General features: G+C 40.0%; 1 protein-coding gene across 23 annotated transcripts in view; it reads right to left on the bottom strand.

Moving 5' to 3' along the window:
• Positions 1-25,309, bottom strand: part of RBFOX2 (RNA binding fox-1 homolog 2) — a 175,270-nt gene that overhangs the window by 114,903 nt on the left and 35,058 nt on the right. Inside the window, exon 1 of one of the 23 annotated variants that reach the window (XM_083574044.1) lies at positions 7,288-7,499. The exons of 21 other annotated variants lie outside the window; for them this stretch is intronic. In XM_083574044.1, the coding sequence (XP_083430170.1) occupies positions 7,288-7,302 (15 nt within the window). In that variant the 5' untranslated portion in view covers positions 7,303-7,499. Of the gene's footprint in view, positions 1-7,023; positions 7,106-7,287; positions 7,500-25,309 lie in introns of those variants that run through there. One more of the 23 variants, XM_083574048.1, reaches the window with a different exon arrangement.

Raw genomic sequence — 25,309 nt, 5'->3', positions numbered from 1 at the left:
GTCCAGATAGATGGAGGAACTTAATTTGGCGGAACTATATGAGTCTCAGTACTGATTGGTTTAAGAACTGATCTATCACTTCCTACTGAATTACCAAAAACAGTAGATGAGAGATGTTTTGTTTGATCTCACACAAAAACTTTGCTTACTTATTATTGCTGCAGTCACCATTTTTTATGGAATATACTAAAATGAATATGTTAAGTCTTGCCTGGTAGGAGCCATCTGTCACAGTGAAAAATCAGCCCCATGCATTAATATAAAAGGAAGTTCAAGCTTTTCTGGCTGGAAGACAGAACAAAATGGAAAATAAAAGGCCCTGCGTTTGAATGTGCATCTTCTGCTATTCTCTTCTTAAGGTTACCTTTAAACAAAAAAACATGTGTCAACCCCCCACCCCTCCGTCAATTTAAGGAACTGAAATTCTGCCAAACTTTTGAGGTATGTCATTCCGGGATCTATGTGCTTTGCCAATATCTTTATGAGAACTCTTAACTATCAGTCAATGAAGTAATAGTCTCTTCTTGAGATCATTTTATTCCAAAAGCACCTTATTTCAAGACACTGCTTTATGAAACAGCTCTAATATTCCAGGCTCATTGCCTTCTTCAGGCAGAGGAACAACCCAAGTGACCAATCAACCCATCTTTTCAAGGTATCAACTGAACTAAGCAACCTTCTGGTACAGTAGTTAATTGCAATGACCCAAATCATCTAATACAAAACCTGAGTGACGTGAGTTGGTCACTAGGGTGCTACTAGGGTGCTACTAAACCAGCGTCTATAAAACCCATATTCCTTATTCCTACGAGAACAAAGGGAAAAGCAGGTCAGAAACAACACTGTGAAGGCATAACACAGTTAGGCTGGTGAAGAGGAAAACAGCTTGGTGCAATTAACAAGATTAAAGAGGGATTTAAAATCAGGAGAGAGAGAGCGCAACGGGCAAGATTGATCTTTACAGGATTAAAGCCAGAATCCAACTAAGAGTCCAGTGGTCCTGAGATCAACATCACATAATGGGATTAAATCGAGAGCTGCTTTGTTTTTTGTATCTGAATGCACAGCATCTGCACTACCACCACTGTAGTTAAACAGCAAAAGAGTTCCACGGTGACAAGGCGGGATTTGTGACATAACACAGCCAACTACAGGCACACTCCTGCGGAAAAGGATATGAAACAAGTTCACAGAAATCAGTGACATGGCACATCATGATCTGGCCAAACATCTAAAAACACAGTAGGCTTACCAAGGCCAGACAGTCATGGCAAATTTGACAGGATTTCCTCAGAATGAATGGGAGGGAGGAAGGCATCCACAGCTGAAACTGGGCATGCAGGATACTAATAGCATCTACTGACTATTTTTTTAAAAAATCAAATAAATGGCATATTGGAGGGTTGTCCTTTATTTCATAAAAAGATTTCCAACACATTCTTGAAGTTCCCGCATTCAGTTTTTGAAAAACGAAAGGGCTGTATCTAACATTAGTCTTACACAGAATGGACCCGCTGAAATTAATGAGCATGGTGACCTTAAGTCCTTACACTATGTTTACTCTGAATAGCACTAATAGATAGTGACCAGTGTGCATACTAATATCAATATATGCCTCTAATGTGCCTAGCAATGAAAAAAACAAAAACAAAACATGTCAGTTTCCTCTTTAACTTTTCCCCAGAGTGGAAACCAGTAATCTGAACAGGTATCTGAGAGCAGCAAAGATGGGGAAGGAAGAGAATATGAAGTTAATGAATGTTCCTATCACAAATACTTTCTCTTTCAAAAAATAATAATTGTTATGCAAATAAATTATTCTGCATTCACTCAAGGCTAGTAGGCACAGGGGGACAAAGTATATGTTCTCAAAGCACTAGATTAATGCCCCCACCTCCCCATTCAAGACAACTTTGGACATAGCAAAGGCAATGGCTCTCATGAAAGCATAAAAATGAGCTTAAGTCATTGCAGGGGTGGCTTCTAACAGGATGGACAGTAGGGGAAGCCTGCAATATGTAACAGCATCTTTGTCAGACAGCATTGTCAAGCAGAAGCCAGAAGGAGCAAGGCTGCAGTCCATTCCCTTGAAAGATTGGGAAGTGTCATAGCTCAGTGGCAGAGAACATGTTTTAATTGCAGAGTTCCAGGTTCAATCCCTGTGATCTCAAGACAGGGCTGTCTGAAACCCTGAGGAGCAATTTCCACTCAGTGTGGATAATATCAAACAAGATGGTCCGACACAATTTAGGACAGCTTCCTATGACCCAAGTTCAGAGCTCCCTGCAGCTGGGCCTCTTCTAGCTTGCAGGTAAAAGGAGTTGAGGAGAGGAGTAAAAGTATCATGAATGGGTGGTGTGTGGGTAGAAACTGTGGCAAAATGGTAGAAAGATCATGTAAAAGAACCTGCTTCACTTGCAAACTAATTATTAAAAACATCTGATGTTACATAGTTTATCCACTTTACCCTAGTAATAACCTATCTTGGCTTGAGAGGTAATGTATGAACAATAAAACTCTTCCCTTGCTACAAAATGGTTTTCCTCTGTTTTTTCAGTATTCAGTATATACTAGGAATAGATGATTGTCCATCCTTACTCTGAAAGGTCTATTAAAACATTTTCTTTCAAATAAAACACTTCTGTTGTCAATTTCACTTGGCAACAGAAATACAGGGAAATATATGCATCCCTACCTGACCAACTAGGATACCATGTCACAACAAATATCCATACCGTACTATATTTTCAGAGCTAGAGTACCCTAAACAAAGCCTGTGCAAAGTTCAAAGTCTAAGATGGCTACATGCTGCACTCTGTTTAACTCTCCCTGTAATCATCATTCATTTTACTAATGGTACTTTCTGCAGAAGGGCAAATGAAACAGCACCGTGAGTAAGATGTTGCTAAGACCCAGTTTGGCAGACTTCACTTTCCAGTCCCCTGGGGGGTGGTGTTGATGAGCTCAGAGACTAAGGGGAGTGAGAAAGAAAATATTGTAGGCAGTCCAAAGATGTTCAGAACTGAGCTTGCCTCGCATACAAGATACTGTAAATGAAAAGGTTACAGCAGAGCAAAGCAGATACTCCCAGAATATGTTTTTACTATCCTTCTTTAAAGACCAAAGCAGCACATCTAAGCCAAAGCTACATTTCACAGAGCACCGAGGAAAGAAATTATTATAATTGACGAATGTGCGTGTGAAAGGAAAAGCTGGAAAAGTTTGCACAAAGATTTATTTGCTTGTTCAAAAACTGGGAGGAAAATAAATTGTTACACCAGAATTACATTTTTAACTTCCCCTTCCTTTATGGGGCTCAGGGCAACGTACATGATCAATACCGCTTTCTATTCTCATAACAACCCTGTGAGGTACAGTAAGCTGAAAGAGGTTTCGGAACTAACGGTAAGTACAGATTTGAACTTTGTCCAATATTTTCTGCAGCAGTCTTCCTAGTCCAATGTTATCTACATCACACAGGACTATACATTTGGAGCGTTTATTCAAAATGCTGGTTGTGTTTACTGGCCCAGAGATGGAAAGAAGATAAAGTTCCTACCAGAGAATGGCAGATGAAGTCAATGGACTATGCTGAAATGGCTAAAATGACTGGAAGAGTCAGAAATCAGGGAGACCAAAATTTTAATAAGGAATAGGGGAAATTTACAACTTATCTTAAAGACCATTGTAAACAGTTAAAATTGTTAGTAGGATTGGAATATCACTTGTAGTTTAAGGTGGAATTCAGGACATAATGGAAGAGGTAAAAGATTTGGATTATCATAAAAGATGCAGGAGGAAATGATTAATAATAGGACCCACAAAGGGGAGGATGGAAGTTCAGGAGATTCCTTGGAATCTTGTTTCTTATGATTTATGTTTGATATATCTCTGTAAAATTTTAATTTGAAAAACCAAATAAATAAATTTAATGAGAACAAAATGGTAGTTGTGATTGGCAGAATTTATTAATTTATTTATTTATTTATTTTGAACCCAACAACAACCCTATGCACACCATAGTTATCGTACTGAGACTGAAGACACAATGATACATTCTACAGAGGCATAATGGTCTCCATGGTATGCAGGTATTACATGCGTATCTAAGCAATTGCTGGAAAAATGAAGGGGACCTAGTGGGTGATATCCAACATTAGTCATATCCAGAGTAGACCCAATGAAATCAAATGACTTATGTACATCAATTTTAACAGGCCTATTCTGAACATGACAAACACTGGATATCACTCAATGTCTGAAAGCATCCTTACATTACAGGAAGAGTGAGCTGATGTTGGACTACAACTCTCACCATCCTTTAACAACTGGCCATGCTGGGTATCTTCCTTTTTTCTTTAAGCAATCCTTCTTGCCTCTGTTACTGCTTAATGTTTGCACTAACAAAGCAATCATATTAGTAGATGTTGAATTCCGCCCTTTGACTCTAAATGCTGTAGGCATGGCCTTAATGCACCAGTAGGACTGGTACTCTCTTTCACTGTCGATTTGGAGAAGCTACTACCTCCATTATAAAAGAAGGTAGGGCAGCCAACAGCAGTGGATTGAAAGACGCTGATGCCTGAGGTGCTGAAGGAAAGGTCATTTGTATTCTCTCATTTTGGCTTACCTGAGAATACCTAGCCAGTCCTAAGGACGCATGGGTCCTTGAAGTCTCCATTTTTGTACCACTTCATAATCATGAATGGCTTCGAGACAGAAACTTGGGAAACTGATTAAGCACCCAGCAACATAGTCAGTGGATAGTCAGATACTGATCTGTGTTAACAGGTGTCAGAAATTTGTAAAGCATGCTCTCCAAGAGAACCTCAAAATGGGAAACATGGATTCTGCATGTCTGATTTTGGCAGCAGGAACAAGATTCATCTGAATGCTCCTCTCCTAAGTAGATAAGCCATGTGATCATTGTTAGAGGTAACTTTGTGCCAATAAGGTAGCTGCAAGAAAACAGAGCAGAACCATGTTTGTTCCACCCATCAAGGGAAAAAGGGGGAGATTTTCCCTTTCAAATCTCTAAAGTTTCCAGGTGCCCTGCACAGCTGTAGAACCTTTCTGTGTAACAGCACAGAGAAGATGAATCAGTATCTTTTCAAAAGGACCAGGTACCTAACGTGGCAGATGGCTGGTTAGGATTCAACACAACAATGGACCTAGTTCCAGAAAGGATCCTTGAGTTCAAATAAGAACCCTAGCTGTTCACCTGAATGCTGGTGATTTGAGCCCACCCAGGGGTGGTTATGGGTGGGATTCCTGCATTGCAGGGGGTTGGACTAGATGATATTCTGGATTCCTTCCAACTTATGATTCCATGATTCTATACAAGTGGAAATTTACTTCTAAAACTAAGAAGTTTGAAAGCCAGTTTGCAATATGATATTGGGATTTACTGTTCAAATAAATCACCATCAAGCTTTCCAATGGCCTACGCAAGCAGTTCTTTGCAACCTTTGCTACCCAGACAGGTAGCTCAGCATTGAAGTACAGGCAGACAGTATAAGTCAGCCTGGTGTCAGGCGCTAACAATAGAGAACTAGTATCACTAGTGTCATGCAACACAACTGAAGCCACCAACAAAAGACAAAATGTAGAGATAAGATGGATCACAGGTCTGATTCCTCATTATTGGATTATTGAAATTGCACCATCAATACATGTGACACTTTACAGAACACTATAAAGCAAAGCCAGCCTTTTTGTGCCCAAATAAAGTTATAGGCATTGTGGTAAAGACTGGTATGGTTCTCTACTTCTACTCATAATGAGCTTCACACGTTCTGACAACTAGTACATAAATATGGAGAATCTCAACTACTATATTAACAATAGCAAATTTCTAGCCCTCATAGTTGCAGTCATGTATACAGCAAACTAATAGGATGAGAGCTGAAAGGAAGAATAACCTTTCCTGGTGCAGTGCCTAAAACTGCATAAATTAGCAGTTTTTTAGGTTTTTGCATCAGGGTGATTGATAAGCATGAAGTCTACAAATCAAGTTCCACTTAAAGGCAAAGGAGAAGTGGTTAGTAAAACAAAAAACTGGCAACCCAAGCAGCCAATGGCTGAAATATATCTAGGAAAAGTTTCACTATCTTATGTTTCTACAACTCAAGCCTGAAGCCTCTACCCTGAGGCCTCCAGTTCCTTTCTTGCTCTGCTCCTCCCACTGCACCTTGCAAAAAAAGGGGGGGTGAGGTAAAGTTCTACAAACCCAAATGCTGAGTTCCGAATCAATTATAGAAGTTGGAAACATTTACACTGGCATGCATCACATTCATTGACACTATGCTTTTTTGTGATTCCAGAATTTATTTGGATCCAGAAACCAGGCTTCCGTTCAGATTCTACTCTGCTTAGTGCCTTTCAGTTTCTTTGCTTTAAACGTCTGTGCAATCCCTTTGAACACCTTTATATCTACGTGTAATTTTTACTTCAATACCAATACCAAGACTCAGAAGTTCTATGACTACTTATAACAAGCTAAACAATGCTTAACATGTTTCACAAGGGGGAAATTACACACCGCATAATTAATTTTGAAAGCAGCATAACTTCCATGATACAAAATTTAGATTGCCGCACTGAAATAATGACCAAGTTTGGAGAACAGGGTATTCCCCACTCAGCTTGTTTTGAAAAACAAGAGCAGATCGCATTGAATTATCTATTTATAACTTAACCATCTACTCTAACAACTCAAGTCAGCCTATGTAATTCGGCATCAGCTAACTGAAGAAAGGTTGCACATTTGTGTGTTCCATTCTGGTAATTCTATCACTGTAGACAAGGTGTCCTTGCATCCAGCCTCTGACCACATGCACAACAACTACTGCAATTTACCTTTGATTACTTCCTCCTTGGCTAGAATTCAATCATTATCTACATTTCAGTTGCCAAATCCCCTTCTTTGCTAGTAGCATCCACCAGTCACACCAAAATACCCACCTAAGAAGAATCTGTGTCACTGCTTGACACCTATGGAGAAAATAAAATTGTCTCTCCTACCTACAGGTGCCAGAATATGGCAGTTCGTAAAGTTCCTGCTCATTCACTCTTGCTCTCTCCACCAAAAGCACTGTGCTCAACAATAATTTAATTACACATCTCCATATTTTTAAATAGGGGCCAACTAATACCTGGCATATGGAGGGGCTGGAAAAAAGAGAGCAAAGCCCAAAAGAGGAGTCTGCACAAGGTTGCACAGAATCTTCAGCTTTCCACTCCTTATATGTGCAAAGCGTGTAAGCTCTCACACAGATCTCTACTCACCCAGAGGTACATCATGTCAGTCTGGGCAATTCCAACCCAGCAGTTGATGGGAGCGGATCCCAGGGAGGCGTCAACAAAGCGTGGTCACCAAGGTGCTTTTGGGTAGGTGGGTGGAGGATGGGAGAAGAATCAAAATAGGTCAGTTAAAAGCTCTCCCCCTCCCCCCCCTCCTGCTTTACTTGGTTCTTCTGCTTACGTTTTTCCCTCCCTCTCTCTGGGAGTTCCCAGCCCTGTGTGTCTGTCTGTACTGGTGTGTATACAGCTCACACTCTGCATTTGCCTCTGGGGAATTTCGCTCTTGTCATACTGCTTCTAAAAACACAATCGCTGCTTCAGATTCTTGAAAGAGGCAAGGCAGGGTGGGGTCAGCAGTAAACACAAGCCAGGTCCTAATGCTGGAGTGCAATTACTTTAAAAGAAAGCTTCTTTTGAGGTGAATGAAAACCTCACTCTCTTAGGTCAGTAGAAGCTAAATCTTCTCTCCAGCACTTTTAAAGCCCAGCTCCCTATACAGGAATTATAAAGTAACCTAGAGCACACGGCCCAGTCTGCTGGTGTTGCTACACCCTAGCTGAGCCTACCCCAGTCAACAACAGTAGTCACCACAGAAAAGCTATTTAATTCACTATTGATATGTATTTGTGAATTTGCTACTCACCTGGTTAAAGCACAGAACAAACCACAAGAGTCTTAGAGCTAAGAGGATAGTCTGTGCAATGTGCCCTAGAGCTACCAAGGGAGATGGACGGGGAAAACATTGTGGCGCGATGAGAGGAGAATACAAAAGACAAACAAAAGGTTGCGTTTTGCTTTAGAAATTACTCTGTGGTAAAAGGTTTTCAGCCTTCCAAAAAGAAAAGAAAGTAAGTACCAGGGCTGGCTTTTAATTCTAAGGAGAACACCAGATTCCAAATGCCCTGGGATCTTCTCTGCTTAGAAGTAGTTGAGGAGAGCTGCCTCTTGCAGTGTGTGCTCACGTCTTAATCCACAGTTTCAACAGGATTATCGGAAGTGAGCCATAAAAGGAGACACTCATTCTTGAGGTGTACAGCAGGACCAGGAAGACAAGATTCAACAGGCCCTTTGGTAGCACACTGTTTCAATCCCATCCCCAGTGCCCAAAGGACAAGTGTCACCTCATCTCACTAATTCCATTTCAAACTACTGCTCCAGAAAACAGGAGAAACAGGTTTGCTTCCCTCCTCAGAGGGAGACATACCGTACTTTTGATTGCAAGGCCCCAGATAGCAAATATGCACAATCTAACAAATCCTGTTCAAACCTTGGCCTCCTATCTGCAATTTCTGCTACATTTCGCTGCATTTTATAAAATGCAAAACAGCAATGGGTTAGTGTGTTAACCAGAAAGTTGGCAGTTCAAGCCCACCCAGGGATGGCTTGAACTTACTTTATTCAAAAGGTTTTTGGGCTCAGCAGGAAGGAAGGACATTAGCTGGTCTCTAAACTGTATAAAATATTATGCCGGGTGGACATGGGCTGTGACTTATGTGAGAGTCAGGCTGGCAAATTTCTATTGAAGAGGCAGACTGGCAGCCCTGTGGGGAAATACCCCTTCAAATCAGTTTCAGCCTTGATAAAGGAAAAGCTATTGAAGGGGGTGCACAATGTTGGTTTCACATTAGCCCATGTGGTGGACTTGTGATAAAGTGGTCACATTATGGGAGGAAGTATTCCAATGTAATCTCCAATATAATCTGACCTAATGTCTTTGGAAAGGGTAGGTGGGTGGGCTTGTTCTAATAGTTGTTTTGTGGTACAAGAACATGTTTTAAGAAGAACTCTGAATGCGCTCTTAAACTTGCTTTTCAGTTTCCTTCAAAGTAGGGCTGCAATCTAGAAATCTGATGCTGAGCCTCAGATATAAGGATATATTAATCATAGAACTGTAGAGTTGGAAGGGACCACAAGGGTCATCTAGTTCAACCCCTTGCAATACAGAAATCTTTTGCCCAATGTTGGGCTCAAATCCACAGCCCTGAGATTAAGAGTCTCATGCTGTACCAACTGAGCTTTTCCAGTGTCACTCATCAGAAAGATAGTAGAGATAATACCATGTATTCATGAAACAGTTCCGGTTTTATAGTCCTCATAATTAGAAAAGACATCCTGGAACAAAACAAAACTGAGAAGAAAATCAAGAAACGCTAAGCCAACAAGTAAAGAAAGTGCTGTAACAGACAAGATCTCACTTTTTCTTGTAAAAGTAGTATCAACCTGATGGGACTGAAGCAATCCTTCATATTATTCTGCATAGACTAAGGTTGAAAGCAGGTAGTATTCCCCCAAACATCATTGGGCATAAGTTAACCCCACCCCCAAAATCTATCATATTAAATTGCATAGATATTCTTGCTAGTAGGTGCACGCTCTTTGATCAGCATTGATGGTGAGTATTTTCATTAACAGCTTACTGAGCATAAAAGGGAAACCTTCACTTACAAAGTGTGTGTGTGTGTGTATTTGCCTAAAGCATCCTGAAACATCCTTCCTTTGTCAGACATGACCTGGAATTTCCACAATGCCTCCTTTAATATATACTACATGGTCTTAACATGTAGCAGGAACAATGCCACAGGGGACGTGCCCCAATGTATGGCGCTTTGAAAAGTTGAGCATCGGGCTGCCAAACTGCTAATTTCTTCCCTCCCCATCACTGATGGGGGAAGGGGGAAACAAGGGTGGAGTTTGCAAGTGAGGCCAGCAAACAGAGCTTCTCCACTTCGCTGCTACTGTTTGCAAAATGCAGCAGCTTGGTGGAAGCAAGAGCAGTGATGTGGAGAAATCCCGCCCATGGCTATCACTTGCAAACACTGAGTCCAAGCAGTCCAATGCAGCCTAGTGCAATGGTCACTCTATCTTTGCATGGGGACTGCCTTAAAACACTTTTCAAAAGCACTGTTTGAAGCAGCTAGAACTTCTATTGTGAGGGGGTAGAGGGAGGCACTTCTGTCCAACCGCAGGAGAACGGTGTGAGCTGCTTTAAACAGTAGTTTTGAGCAGGATATAATTGCTGCTCATCAGTAGATGAGCAGCGATTAAATCCCGCTGCCTAGATGATGAACCATTAAGAGAAGTATGCTGCTGCTTCCTATTCACTTATAAAAAAAACAATCATTGGTACTGTTATTCTAACTAAATTTAGACCTGCACTAGGGTATGAACATACAGGCAACAACCGAATTATGTGCATCCAATTGGCAGCACCATCTGCACACAAGAGGAAGCAGGTTTGAGGGAACCTCAAGGTCTTTCATAAGAGGAACATAAGAGACCTTGAGGTTCCCTCAAATCTGCTTCCTCTTGCACACGGATGGTGCTGCCTCGGCCACATAAGGATCCACAGTCAAGAGAACTGAGTTTGCTCTATGTATGAAGGGTATGAGGATTATACTGTTGCACCGCTCCTCACACCTTGCCTCTCTATCCTCCACCCCACAATGGGTGTATGTGTGCAACCAACAGAGAAATGAGTAACAAAGCTATATATTTTAAAATTTTGTTTCAAGACACGCACATCCCCACGTGCTTTTCTGAGCTTGGGCCCAAAGCTTAAATCTAGCTGTCCTCTTAAACTAGTTTGTATCAAAGTTTATTCACAATTGGGGGGAGGGGGGCAACATTGCAGACTTTTGGCCTCTGTGGGGAAAAAATGTACATCTGGCACCGAACAAGTGACAAAGCCCTGCGCCATCTGTAACGTAAATAAAAGCAAACAAAGCAACTACATTTGCAACAATATATGCATGATTATTATTTTTTTTAAAAAGGTTCCTTCATCTTTGAAGATTAATGTCTTTCTATGAAGGAAGTTTCCAGCAAATCTTTCACAGAAGAAAAATTAATCCCACTGATAAAAATATGGCCATACAATGGTAAATACACTAGAAGACACAGATAAATAGTGTTACATGTTACAGAGGACAATCTGATAAACCAAAGCAGACTTCATAAATGTTGGGAGAGATGTAAAAAAGTATCCATTTTAGATTTTGCTAGCAATCAGAGTAGCTTGGATTGTAAGTGTAACAAATTTCAGCTTGATAAATGAGTAAGTCAGTGAAGCCAAGTGCCATATATAACAAAACCTCTAACCATGCTGCTTCCACAACATTTGTCATAAGTTCATCCTGTTTCCACTTTTATTCCACAACTGCATCAATTGTGAAATGATCTCCAACATGCTACGGCATCCATTACAACCCCTGAATTTAACCTACTTCACTCTGGACGGAGGGGCCACAATGTTCCCCATCCTGCGTTGCTTGAAGGAAAAGCAATATGTAAATCTAATGCATAATTAAAAATCAGCTTCTGAACCATCTTGGTTGATGGTATACAAAATCTATTGTTTTTGTTTACTGACACTATGCTTTATAAACTAGGATCAGGGATAGCCCTGCCCATTGGGCAGAGTGAAGCAGCCACCTCAGGCAGTAGATTTTGAGTGGCATTAAAAAGCAGCAAATAGCTAGCTAGCTAGCTGCTGCTGCTGCTGCTGCTGTTGTTGTTGTTGTTGCTACTACATTTTCACTGCCAGGCACAGGTGTTTGTGATATTTTTCTGCCTCAGATGCCAAAATAGCTTGGCTGGCAGTGCATATTGTGTACATTGGTTTCAAGGTGCGTGTCATTTGTTATTTTGCCTCAGGCACCAAAATACCTTGGGCCAGCCTTGCTAGCAATCATGTTGTCATTTAGAAGGAAACACAACCCTCTCCTTGTGCTGCCTCAAATCTGATACAGTGGTACCTCGGGTTACAAACACCTCAGGTTACAAACACTTCGGGTTACAAACTCCGCTAACCCGGAAGTAATACCTCGGGTTAAGAACTTTGCCCCAGGATGAGACCAGAAATCGTGTGGCGGCAGCACGGCAGCAGCGGGAGGCCCCATTAGCTAAAGTGGTACCTCAGGTTAAGAACAGTTTCAGGTTAAGAACAGACCTCCGGAATGAATTAAGTTCGTAGCCCGAGGTACCACTGTATTAGCATTATGATAAGAGTAGAGGACAACTTTCCATTCCTGGCTGGTTCCATTTTCAACAGATTCTACATGTTCAGTCTACATTAGATTGAGTTATTGTCATTCTTTTTACTACACATAGCTTAGAATTAAGTGTTCTGTAAGGACCCTTATGAGCCTTGAACATGGAGGTGAAAGGAGGGAAGAATTATGTTCCAAAATTCATTTATCTAGTCTTCGCAATAGGTTACAGAAGTGTTTTAGAAATAAAGTGTCAGTTTATTTATGTTAACAAACTTGCACAGATTTAAAGTATGCATAATTCATCTATATAGTAACATCAAATTTATGTTATTTATTTATTTCACAAAATTTATATACTGCTTGATTTTTTTTAATTAAAAAAATTTCTCAAATTTAAATGGCATTTTACAGAGTGGCATAATAGTAAGAAAGACTGGTGCCTGAGGATGAATTTGCACAGACCAAAGGGAGAGGAGAAACCCTTTAAAGAAAGGAATATATTTGCCTGCAAAGTTAAATTTCAAACAAACACAACAGGTATTTATCAAATACATAGAACTGTGAAGGTAGAACTCTGAATTTTTACAATCAATATAATATATTCTTTTATTCAATGAAACGTGCAAGGAAGAAAACAAATTTCAAATGACAGAATAAAAACACACATCTTTAAAGGCATTGAACTGGTATGAGATTGCAGTATCATTTTTTGTTTGCCAGAAAGAAAAGAAAAGAAAAGAGGAGAAGATTTACTACAGTCAAGCACTACAGAGAACTGTTCAACTTCTAAACAATTAGGTTTATAGGGCAAGATATAGGGAAAGAGCTGTGCTAGCATTAATTAAAAGTAACACAGGTATCCACTAGATACTCATGACACTTGCACAACCACATTCCAACAGCGTAAGTGAAATAGAAGCACTACTTGCAGAAGGGGGTTATATTTTCCAAGTCACAACACATTGATGTTTCAAGTGTTGAGAAACCGAGATATTTCCACAACAGAAATGCTACTTTGATGAAAGATATCCATATCACTCGTTATTGAACATTTAGCAAGCAAAAAACCTCAAAGGGGCTTTAAGATGTCTAGATGCAGTACACTATCTAAATGTAGAAGTTAAATGGCTCCTTTTAAGGCTTTGTAGAGAAGTAAAGACGTGTGCCCCAAGCTCCTAAGCTGCTAATAGGGAAGAAAGATAAAAGGCTAGGAGATATAACCTGACAGTTACATTTTAGTTTCCCCGTTATAATTTTACAGCTGTCCTCACACTCTTGTCAAAAAGCCACGCTACAAAGTAATGCAAGCACAACCTAGGACTTTTTAGGCAACAGAAAGCAGTTCATCACCATAAAGGGCCGACAAGAGTTCAAACAGTTAAAAATCGTTAAGAACGAAAAAGCTATCTTCTGTGTGGGTGGTGGCAGTGACTAAAGTCACTTGTTTATGATTGGCTGTATTTCTGAAAGGGAAGGTGAAGACTGCACAGGTCACAAGACCCTCTTTGGTAAATAGCAAAATGGCATCTGCTCAGGTTTTCATTTAGGCTGTCAGATGATTCTGTTCCTTTTACCAAAGGCTTTGGGAGAAAGAGACTTTGACCTTGGTTAGAAAGAAAGCCGTTATCCTCTAATTACATCTTTTTTGCAGCACACAATCCAGCATGCAATTAATATTAGCCACAAAGGAAGAACTTTTCCAATGCCAGAAAATTAGTGCTTTAGACCACAGTCTATGGAATATAAACCCACCCATATCACCCTAACAAGATATTTAATCTGTGGAGCAAAAAATGCATTCCAATTAAAAAGGAACAGCTGATACTTTAAATGAACACAAGTCTTCAACACAGACTTGAGCCATCTGCAATGGAAGAAGATTCCAGCTTCTGTTCCAATAAGAAGCTACCAAACCATTATTACTGCTCTACAGGTAGCTGCCAGAATAGTGGAAAAATCTGGGGAGTTTTTATTGTCTCATTCCTCCTCTGTATTCATCCCAGTGCTAGCAGGAAGGCTGGACTGCTACTCCTTACAGAAAAGCACGAGAATCCCACTGTATCTAGGAATTGTGAAAAGGGGACAGAGCAGAGACGATAAATTGCTCTTTTATGGGGAAAGATTTGGCTTCTCAAGTGTGAAGGAGGGCCAAGTTAAGTCACTGAGTTTTCTAAGAAATTACAGTCAGAATAGAGGAGAAAGAACTTTACAATTTGCTGTCTTTCTCCAATTCTATCCTGGCCTTACTAGGTGGCTCCAAGACAGGAAAATTTGTTGTTGTTTTTTGTAAATCATTAGCTGCCCAGCACCCCTGAGATATGATGGGTGAGAAACAAACAGGAGTTGTAAATTTCTGTTGTTCTTGCTTTATAATGTTTAGAGTGCCATATGCTCTGCAGTGTATGATGGTAATAGGGAACTTCTTCCCAATTCCTTCTATTTGTTTATCCAGCAGACTGACCGAGTCCATTGGTTGCAATTGCGTTAGCTGAACAAGCAAAAGCTGCTAAATCCTAACTCGGATGCTATGGCTGGCTAGAATATTTTAGATAAACTGAGATGGTATTCAGTGTGGGGATTCCCAGTTCCAAAGCCAGACAACTAAGCACAAAACTACCTTTGCAGCTAGAGGGACAGCCGACATTGTCATCTTAGGATAGTGTTATGTTCTTTACGGACTCGAACAACCCAGGGATAATGCTGAGTATTAAAAAAAACCTTTTCCAAAGAGATGGATGAAACTGATTTAAAAGAGCAAGTCTGGAGTGCGTGTGTTGTGCATACTGCAGAAGCTAAAGGAGAAAGAATGTTAAAAGAGTTGCATTCATTTTTTAAAAAAAATATTTACATGAACATTACCACAATTATTATTTCTATTTTCCTTGCTGTTTCTGTGTCTTTAGATTTCAAAAGCATTTTATATTTTACTGTCAACATTGCTATCTTTGGACCATATTCTCCTGTCTTATGAAGCACATACAATTTTTAAAAGCCAAGATTCAGAGGACTGGATATTTCCCCTGGATATTACAGTGGTGCCCCGCAAGACGAATGCCTCGCAAGACGCAAAACTCGCTAGACGAAAGGGTTTTCCGTTTTTTGAGCTGCTTCGCAAGACGAATTTCCCTATGGGCTTGCTTCGCAAGACGAAAACGTCTTGCAAGTTTGTTTCCTTTTTCTTAACACCATTAATACAGTTGCGACTTGACTTCGAGGAGCAACTCATAGAACGCAGTGTACATAGTAGCCTTTTTTGAGGTTTTTAAAGACTTTGGTGATTTTTGAAGCTTTTCCAAAACTTCTTTTGCAGCCATTTGGTAAGTTAAGCTTTTAAAACTTTTTTGGGGGGTTTTGGATTTTGGGTTGGGGTGTTTCGAATTCAAGGACTTGGTGTTGGGGAGGGGTTTGCAAGAATCTGGAAGCTTGTGTGGTTTTTTTCTGCATTTTTATGATTTTTTGTGACCATTGGGGCACTCTGCTGTTTTTTTTAAAAAAATTCTGGATTTGAATTTCTGTGTGCTGGGTGGCTGGGGGAACAGTTGGGGAGGGGTTTGCAAGAATCTGGAAGCTTGTTTTTTTCCCCTGCATTTTTATGATTTTCTGTGACCATTGGGCCACTCTGCTGTTTTTTAAAAAAAATTCTGGGTTTGAATTTTGAAATGCTCTTTACAGTATGTGTGACTTTAAAGAGCACTTAATAAACTCTTGTTGTACCAAATTTGGCTTTGTTTGGACTTTTTTTGACCATAGGAACGCATTGATTTTCAATGCGTTCCTATGGGATTTCGTGCTTCGCAAGACGAAAAATTCGCTAGACGAAAAAATTCACGGAACGAATTAATTTCGTCTTGCGAGGCACCACTGTATATTAGACAAAGATAAGACAGGAGGCTACAGGACATCTGTCATGAAGACATCACTCTGTCCTCCCAGCTGCCAGGCACCTGGACAAACACATGTCAGCTACAAGATTCCTTCATTAATATAACTTTGTCATTTCTAATGGAAGACTGTAGGCTTACTCATCCCAAAGAGTATTACTGCTGCAATTTAGATTCAAACAACTGTTTTAAGATTGCCGAAAGACTTGTTTCAAAAACAATTCATGTTCTCCAACCTACTGTTCATATGAATAGCACAACACTATGGGTTGGACGCGGGTGGCGCTGTGGGTAAAACCTCAGCGCCTAGGACTTGCCGATTGCATGGTCGGCGGTTCGAATCCCCGCGGCGGGGGAGCTCCCGTCGTTCGGTCCCAGCTCCTGCCCACCCAGCAGTTTGAAAGCACCCTTAAGTGCAAGTAGATAAATAGGTCCCGCTTTATAGCGGGAAGGTAAACGGCGCTTCCGTGTGCTGTTCTGGTGCTGGCCCGGAAGTGTCTGCGGACAGCGCTGGCTCCCGGCCTCTAGAGTGAGATGAGCGCACAACCCTAGAGTCTGTCAAGACTGGCCCGTACGGGCAGGGGTACCTTTACCTTTACCTTTACCTTTACCTTTATGGGTTGGATATCAAGGGAAGAGAGGGAGGAATACTTCCCGCATTACAGTCCCATACGCACCCTGTGAGGGTTGACAGACCCCCTGGAATGGCATAAGGTAGGGCATGGGAGAACTGAAGTAGATCTGGGAAACTGGATTTGGAAGGGCTACTTTGCATGAACAGTAACGCATTTCTATTCACAGAGATATCTCTAGATCAGTGGTTCCCAACCTTTTTTTTGGCCATGCACCACCTAAGCATCCAAGTGAAGTGGGTATACTTGCATCCTTAATTTACAGAAAACGCAACTATACATGCAGCTATTGCACTAGAAACTAGTTTTGGCTTTCCTCAGATGCTGCCTAAAAGCACTTTTTAAAAAAATCACCAGAAACGTTACATGGTGTAATGGGGAGGATGAATATGTATTTAGGCAACCATAAATCCACAATAATGTTTCCAAGTCATCATCTCTACACAAGATACAGAAGAGCCTGTTGCACCTTTTCCTCTCATTTTAGGAAAGCAGCATTTTGTAATGTTTCACTATACAAGCATTTCCCCCTCATATTTCCCACAGGTAAGACTCATTTTACTCAATACTCCACCAAACCCCCACTCTTTCTTTCTGTATGTACTCAAATCACATTTACTAGGCTACCTAATTTTAGTGCCCATTCCCAAATTCAGCTGCTACCCTATCACATAGGGATGCGGGTGGCACTGTGGTCTAAACCACTGAGCCTAGGGCTTGCCGATCAGAAGGTCGGCAGTTTGAATCCCGCGACGGGGTGAGCTCCCGTTGCTCGGTCCCAGCTCCTGCCAACCTAGCAGTTCAAAAGCACGTCACAGTGCAAGTAGATAAAAAGGTACCACTCCGGCGGGAAGGTAAACGGCGTTTCTGTGTGCTGCTCTGGTTCACCAGAAGCAGCTTAGTCATGCTGGCCACATGACCCGGAAGCTGTCTGTGGACAAACACCGGCTCCCTCGGCTTATAGAGTGAGATGAGAGCCGCAACCCCAGAGGGTTGTTCGTGACTGGACCTAACGGCCAGGAGCACCTTTACCTTTACCCTATCACATAAGCAGCCACCCAAATGTTATTAGCATATTCCTGCCCTCCACCAATAGCCAAGACATACTATTGCAGAACAGAAATAACACTATTGTCTTTACCACAGTGCACAAACCTTGTTTCCCCCCTCATGAATCCTTGTAGACGACTATTTTAGAACGGAATCTGTTTCCAGTAGACCCTGTGCAGTTCCTGTGCAATGAGTGCCCTCTCATGGCAAAGAATAGTCACAACCACAAATATTGCTCTGGACATGTGGCAAATAGAAGTCCATTCACAACAGAATACATCTATATTTTTCCAAACATTAAAGAGACATGGGATCAAGGTGCTTTCTTTTTACTTCCCAAAACGTAGGCCATGTAGGAACTAAGAGATTTTAAAACTGAAAACTCAGCCACTACTGTGTCCTTAATCAATTGCACAGTTCGTGGAGTAGCAATAAAACTGCTGGAACATTTGCAAAGCTAAGCAGGGTTCGGTATGGTTTCCTACTGGATGGGGGACTGTGCGTTGAGATTCCTGCATTGCAGGGGGTTGGATTTGATGACCATTGGGGTCCCTTCCAACTCTACAATTCTATGAGTCTTTCTGTATCTAGAAATGTACAGTCATATGGAGAATTCAATATGTTTTAGATTCTTGCAGTAAACGAAGGGTTTTCCAACCAAGTAAAAGGACCAATGTAGGAAGACAAAATAAGCATAAAAGAATACTGGGAGCACTGGCTAAGCCTGAGGAGCCTGATTTATATCTACCTAAAATTTCCTAACTATTAAGAATACTAGATATGAACATCTGAACCAGAGACATGAAACTGGCAGTCTCTTTGTTTTCTTAAAAATATATATACAGTGGTACCTTGGTTCTCGAACTTAATCCATTCCGGGAGTCTGTTTGACTCCCGAAACCATTCGAAAACCAAGGCATGGCTTCCGATTGGCTGCAGGAGCTTTCTGCACTCAAGCGGAAGCCACGTCGGATGTTTGGCTTCTGAAAAACATTCGCAAACCGGAACACTTACTTCCAGGTTTGCGGCATTCGGGAGCCGATTCGTTCGACAACTAACCCATTCGAGAACCAAGGTACCACTGTATTTCATTTATTAATTGCTTCTATGAAGCACCTTAAAGTAATTTCAGAATTCGATAAAACTTATATGGAACAATTTTAAATCCAATGCACATACCGACTTTTCTTGCGGAAGGCTGTAGAGCAGCTGATTTGCAGGTTCCAGGTTCATTCCCTGGCATGTGCAGCTAGGGTTAGAAGCACTACCTGAGACCCTAGAGAGCTTCTACCAGTGTAGGCAGTTCTGAACTTGATGAACCAAGAATATGATCCGGTACAATGCTGCTTTCTATGTACCTATAAATTTGTTGTGTATCATGCATACATAAGGTTCCTCCACTAGAGGGTATTCAATTCAGTTAACTAAAGGTCAAGAGGTATCACCTAGCAGAATTTGCAATTTACAATAATAAGCACCACATACAAAATTTGTAAGGCAATGCATGTGGCATGGACAGAACTAAATAAATCTGGAGAGCATCTGCCCAAGTTCTATTCTTGCCATTGCTAACCATTCATAGTGAGACCGAAGGTACCCTCTTTGCAAAAATGACAAAGACAACTTTGAGATTTTAGCAAACTTCAGAGACAGAAAAGACGCAGAAATGGGGTCACTCAAAAAGTTTTTAATATATCCTCCAATATAGAAATTCTCTAGCTTTTAAATCAAGTAGGGCCTTAAAACAAATTAAGCTATTGAAAAACAAGTTTCATATAGTTTCTCTTCCTAGGAAAATGTTTATGACCAACTACCTTGTACAGTACTAGTCATTTTAAAGTTCTTATGAATCAGTCATGAATTCATACAACTCTCTGCTTAATACAAAGGGAGACTTGAATTGTATTTTCATCTATTAAGAGTGTATTTTCAAACCACAATGAGAATCTAACTTTATTACACTTGACCCTTTTGTTTACACGTCAGAAGGGAATATTTTTTTCCTCCTCCAGGTAATGTTTATGGTAGTATTTCTGAAATACTATTATAGATTGAAATGTCCTAAGGGCCATTACATGAGTGATTCTCAACCTGCTTGTCACCTTAAAAAATGTAGCCAATAACCTGCCTCTCAGAATGGTTGTGAATATGCTATTTTAGATATTTTGGAAATGGATGAAATTAGGATATTAGGATGGAAGGAAAATATGACTCTGCGGAGAGAATGAAGTAGGTTGGTGAGACTGGATTTAATTTGAGTAGATGAAACTACAGTAGGGAAGAGAACAGTGTTGCACAATTGCTACATTATTTGAGATCATTTGGTCTCTGGAAGTTATGGGTTGGGGACATTTAAAAGCCAGGCAGAAGTCATCCTGGGATGGAAAAGGATATAAATTCAGATAAATAACTATTTGTTCATGACATTTATATCCTGTCTTTCCATAAAAATGACCAAGATGCCTAGCTATAAACTCTAATACAAAACAAATAAGCACCTTCAAAATAAACCAAAAGAAAAATAGCTAATGGCAGATAAAAAATGAAAAGGTGGTAGCCAGTTAAAACATAATTTAGTTCAGACTGAAATACAGAGCAGCAGAGAAAAACCAATAATCTTAGTGGCGAAAAGCCTGTTTAAATAAAAGACATTTTTACAGTTTAAAATGCTGCACTTTATTGTGAGTGGCAAAATGTCATTATTAACTCACAGCCACCATCACAAATAGGAATGCCAAGTCATTTAAATATTTTTGAAATACTGTCAATGTTCCTCTTTTAACTTCTCTGAATGTGCAAACGAGGGAGCTTTTTAAAGACAGATGATAGATAGATGATACATAGATAGATATAGATACTGTACATTACATTACATTAATTTAAATTAAATTTGGAATTCCCTGACTATTGACATCAGGCTGACACCTTCCATTTGACTTTCTAGAGCTTTCGTAAGACATCCAGAACGTTCTATGTGCTTTACCTATTTTTTTAGCTACCCTTGATTTTAATCATAATTGATTTTTTAAAAAACCCCGCTTTTGCCAATTTTGGGGCGTCTGGGAGCATGCTTGGAATTTTGAGGTGTGAAAGAAGCCAGTTACAAAATGGCTGTTGCCATGGATGTGATTTAACATAAAATGGCTGCTACCTCCGAAAAGGCAGTAAACTGAATGAGATGGGAACATAAAACAGTTCAAAAATATGGGGGTGAGGGTTTGATCATTTTCTTTTTGGTGGGAGGGGGGACACTGTTAAGTATGGTTGTTATGTTATCTGTTGCTGATGTGCTGCCGTAGATTACAGCTGGAAAACAAAAGATAATCAAACCCAGGGATAATTTTGAATTACAACAGCAGCCATGCAAAGACATGACTGGATGGTTAGTATTTCTATCTTATTTTATTTACTATCTTTGTGGAATGGAAAGGATCAGAAATGTAAGGAAAAATACACAGAAAATACATTAAAAACTTATCAGAGCAATAGTTGAACAATACTGGCCGAGACTAGTGTGATGTTGGAGGGTCAATGTAATCTACAGGCTTCTCTAAATTAGATGAGTTTGAGGACAGGATAATAAGGTTTCTGCTGTTGCTCTTCCCTCCCCAAGCATCCTTGGAAACAATCCCTGCTGTTGGCCAATGTTAACACAATGTTCCTCTCAAACACCCCTCCCCAAAACAACTTCAGAACTATCAGGGGAAAGGTTGTATTAATAATGATGGTGCCTCTGCACTGGTTTGGTTCCCCCAAAAAACAACTTTGAAACAATCCCTGCTGTAAGGCATAGAGCAGAAACGAAAGGATTGCCATAACCTCCCCCGCCCATGCAAACCCCCACCACCACCAATATTAACTGAGGCCCTTGTCAGCAGGCAACAAAACAAACACAGCAGTGATAGGAAGATCCCCACGTTTCTTCCCTCACCACCCCCATTTCAAAAAATTTCTCAAGCAGCTGCCTGTCAACTTTCCAAATAGCCAGCAGGGAGCAAAACAAGTGATATGTGATTCCTGTGCTTCTTCCCTCACTTCAATTGACACATGTGGGTTTTGGTTTTTTTTAAAAAAAAAAGACCTCTCAAGTTGCTGCCTGACAACTGCTCCATGTGGCTGGCAGGCAGCAAAACAACAAGTAAGAGAAGCAAATGTGTGTATTGAAAGACTAGAAAATAAGAGAAAAGCAGAAAAGCGGGAGAAACAACAGCTCTTTATGACCCCACAGATTCCTATTGCCTAGCGTCCAAGCAACTCTTTTATCAACTGCATCTCTGACTCATTCAGTGGCTGAAAACTCTGACAGGTGGGAGCAGAGGCACCGGCTCCTTTCCCAGATATTAACTTTGAAGGGTGCCTGCACATTTTGCTTCATAACTTTCTAGGACGGCTAGATAATTGCTTTTTAAAAAATGAAAGCTCCAAGTTCTGGGGTCCCTGGTGGTAACACAGCTGAAGGCCTTTAAAAAAATAAATAAAATGGCCGTACAAACCTGACCAACAATGCATATAAAAGTTTTGTTCAAAATTAATTTACCTTGGGGGGAAATGTGGGCACGTATGTTTCCCAAACCTATACTTGCACTTGAAAAAGCAAGTAAATCTAGTATGATATATGCTATTCCTGATAAGCTTCCTGCTGCAAAAGAAAGACAGGGAGCTCTGAAAAAATATAACTACCTTAATTCACATTTTCACCTAATACAGAGTTTATTTAAGATAGCTCGGTCTGCTGCACTCCACCCACATGGCACAAGACCTAGTGATAGATTACATATGGCTATCTATATCCCATCAGATCTCTCCTGTGGCTACTGAGAACTTGCTATCATATTAGAAGCTCCCAATGAGATTAGTTAAAAGCTTTGAAACCTTGTTAATGAAAGCCAAGACTGAAATGAATCCACATAAGAGTCAAGCGAGACTAAATGCACCTCAAGGCCAGTCAAAAGTCGGACCCATAGAAGACATGAAAAATATTTCTGTATAAAGTGGATCAACTGGGAAAGTGATATTTAAAAGTGAAGTTACTTCTGCAGTATGTAAGGCTGATACAGATAAAATGTCTCTGTTCTTATTGTGTGGTGTCGCACTCAACTCTTATGTTTTTAGCTCTTAAGAGAAGTTTTTAACTCTGCATATGACAAGGTGAATTTGAATGTAGTTACTAGCTTTTTAAACCAAGTCCTGTGCTGGATTCTGTTGTGGCATTTTTTATAATATTACATACGTTGTTACCTTTTATCATTATAATTACAGCTATGATTGTTTTCAGCTTCCATTGTACATTGTCCAGATAGCCAGGTTATGGGATGATTAATAAAGAATAACAACAGGATATTAAATTAATATTAAAGGACCTGGGAGACTAGAACAAAACAGAAAAATCCTTGCTCTCAAAGTAGGGATTAGGCAAGTCTCTCTAGTGAGAGAATTTCATAATGAGGAAGCCACCATCAAGAAGGCCCTCCTATTATTATTACTATTACAGTGGTACCTCGGATTACATACGCTTCAGGTTACACACGCTTCAGGTTACACACTCCGCTAACCTAGAAATAGTGCTTCAGGTTAAGAACTTTGCTTCAGGATAAGAACCAAAATCGGGCTCCGGCGGCACGGCGGCAGCAGGAGGCCCCATTAGCTAAAGTGGTGCTTCAGGTTAAGAACAGTTTCAGGTTAAGTACGGACCTCCGGAACGAATTAAGTACTTAACCCAAAGTACCACTGTATTATTATTATTATTATTATTATTATTATTATTATTATTATTATTATTTCTATACCACTTGTTCTTCAGAAAAAAATCTCAAAAGTGGTTTTGAAACATCAAATACAACATTCCAAAATAAAACATTACATAAACTATTAATGAGAAAAAGCTTTTAAAAAAAAAACCAGAACCTCCATGTTCAGAGGCATGAGACCCCTGTTTTCCATATGATGAGAGAAATGAGAGAAGAGAATCTCTATTCCCTATCCCTGTGTCTGGCAACAGCTGAAAACCGAATACTGGGAACAGATGGACTTTTGGTTTCATTCAGACAGACAATTCTTAAGCTCTTATATTCATCTGCTACTCAAGAGTTCCTATTGTTCTCTTACATAGTGTTTACTACATACAGTTATATTTTAGCATAAGATTATTCAGTACATTTCTAAATAATTCTTAGGCTGTCGTAAGTGAACACCTGGCATGTAACTATAATAGTTTTCAACTTTCTTACTTGGAGTCAATCTTCACACACATTATTTATCAAACTACAGTTTTAACTACAAGTCTTCAGTTCTGCTTCTTGTATCATATACATGGAACAGACTCAGAATCCCCATGATACTGGGAAACCAGACATTTGCTTATGGTAGTAAGATTCCAGAGCAGACTTCAAAAGTTGATATACTGTTTAAAGGTCTTCTATACAGTAAAAACAGTAGTTGCTGGGGGTTTTTAATCATACCTTTTCAAATCACAATTTGTCAGTATAACTCCCAGAATTTGCCTGTTATAACATGGGGAGATACAGCTCCACCCAAGATACAGCAGCAACATTAATCAGAGTGAAAATAAGGTGCACTGGTTGTGGACACACTATTTTCCAATAACTGGCTGCATCTGAGAGAACCTTTGATCATGGAAATGTTCTTCTCCAACCTACAACCATTCTTTGAATGAATGAATCTTTATCTGCGTCAGTCATCAGCCATAGCAATAAAACAACAATACAATATACAAAGAATAGAAATTAAAAAGTCAATTATATAAAATACATTTTAGGGTTTTGAATCAATAGTCAAATAGTCGATCTTACTCTAATTGCCCCAGCTAAAAACCTTGCAACCTGTGCTGTCACCTGCTCATCTTGATCTGCCAAGAGAAAGGACACTGTGGCAGTGGTTGGGCGACCCGGAATGGAAAATAAAAGATTATAACGGGTGTATAAGTTAACATTGTTAACACCCATACATGCGTTGAAGTCTCCTCCAATGATAAGCAGTGCTGCAGGATAAGTGGATTCGAGGAATTCTATATAGCTCTCTAATTCTGTCCAAATACATTTATTGTGGATTTTTTTTGACAGGGTGGTATATACACATTAATCAGCATTAGGCAAGCTCTCCAACTTTGACCATTCTTTCTGTTAATTACTACTCACTTGACTATGAATACACTCCTGCCACTAGAGTAATGATATCAGTCACTAAGTAGTTGTGCTTTGTCCCTCACCTACAAACTATATGATTAGGTAGTATTTTAATGTCACATTTGTTGGAGTTTGGTAAAGATACTGCAGCATTTTTGCAGAAAGAAACCATCTGGTAAACTCGCTGGTTGAAAGGATTAAGAAATTTTCAAGGTTTATTATTCAAGGCAAACCAAGCCATTCTAATATAGGTTTTACATGGAGCTAACATGGAGCCAGGAAGTTTACACAAACACATTTTATCTCATACT

Source organism: Podarcis filfolensis, assembly GCF_964270895.1.
Source record: "Podarcis filfolensis genome assembly, chromosome: 10".
Classification (NCBI taxonomy): Eukaryota; Metazoa; Chordata; class Lepidosauria; order Squamata; family Lacertidae; genus Podarcis; species Podarcis filfolensis.
The sequence above is the reverse complement of the archived record's forward strand: the minus strand, read 5'-3'. Positions and strand labels throughout refer to the sequence as shown.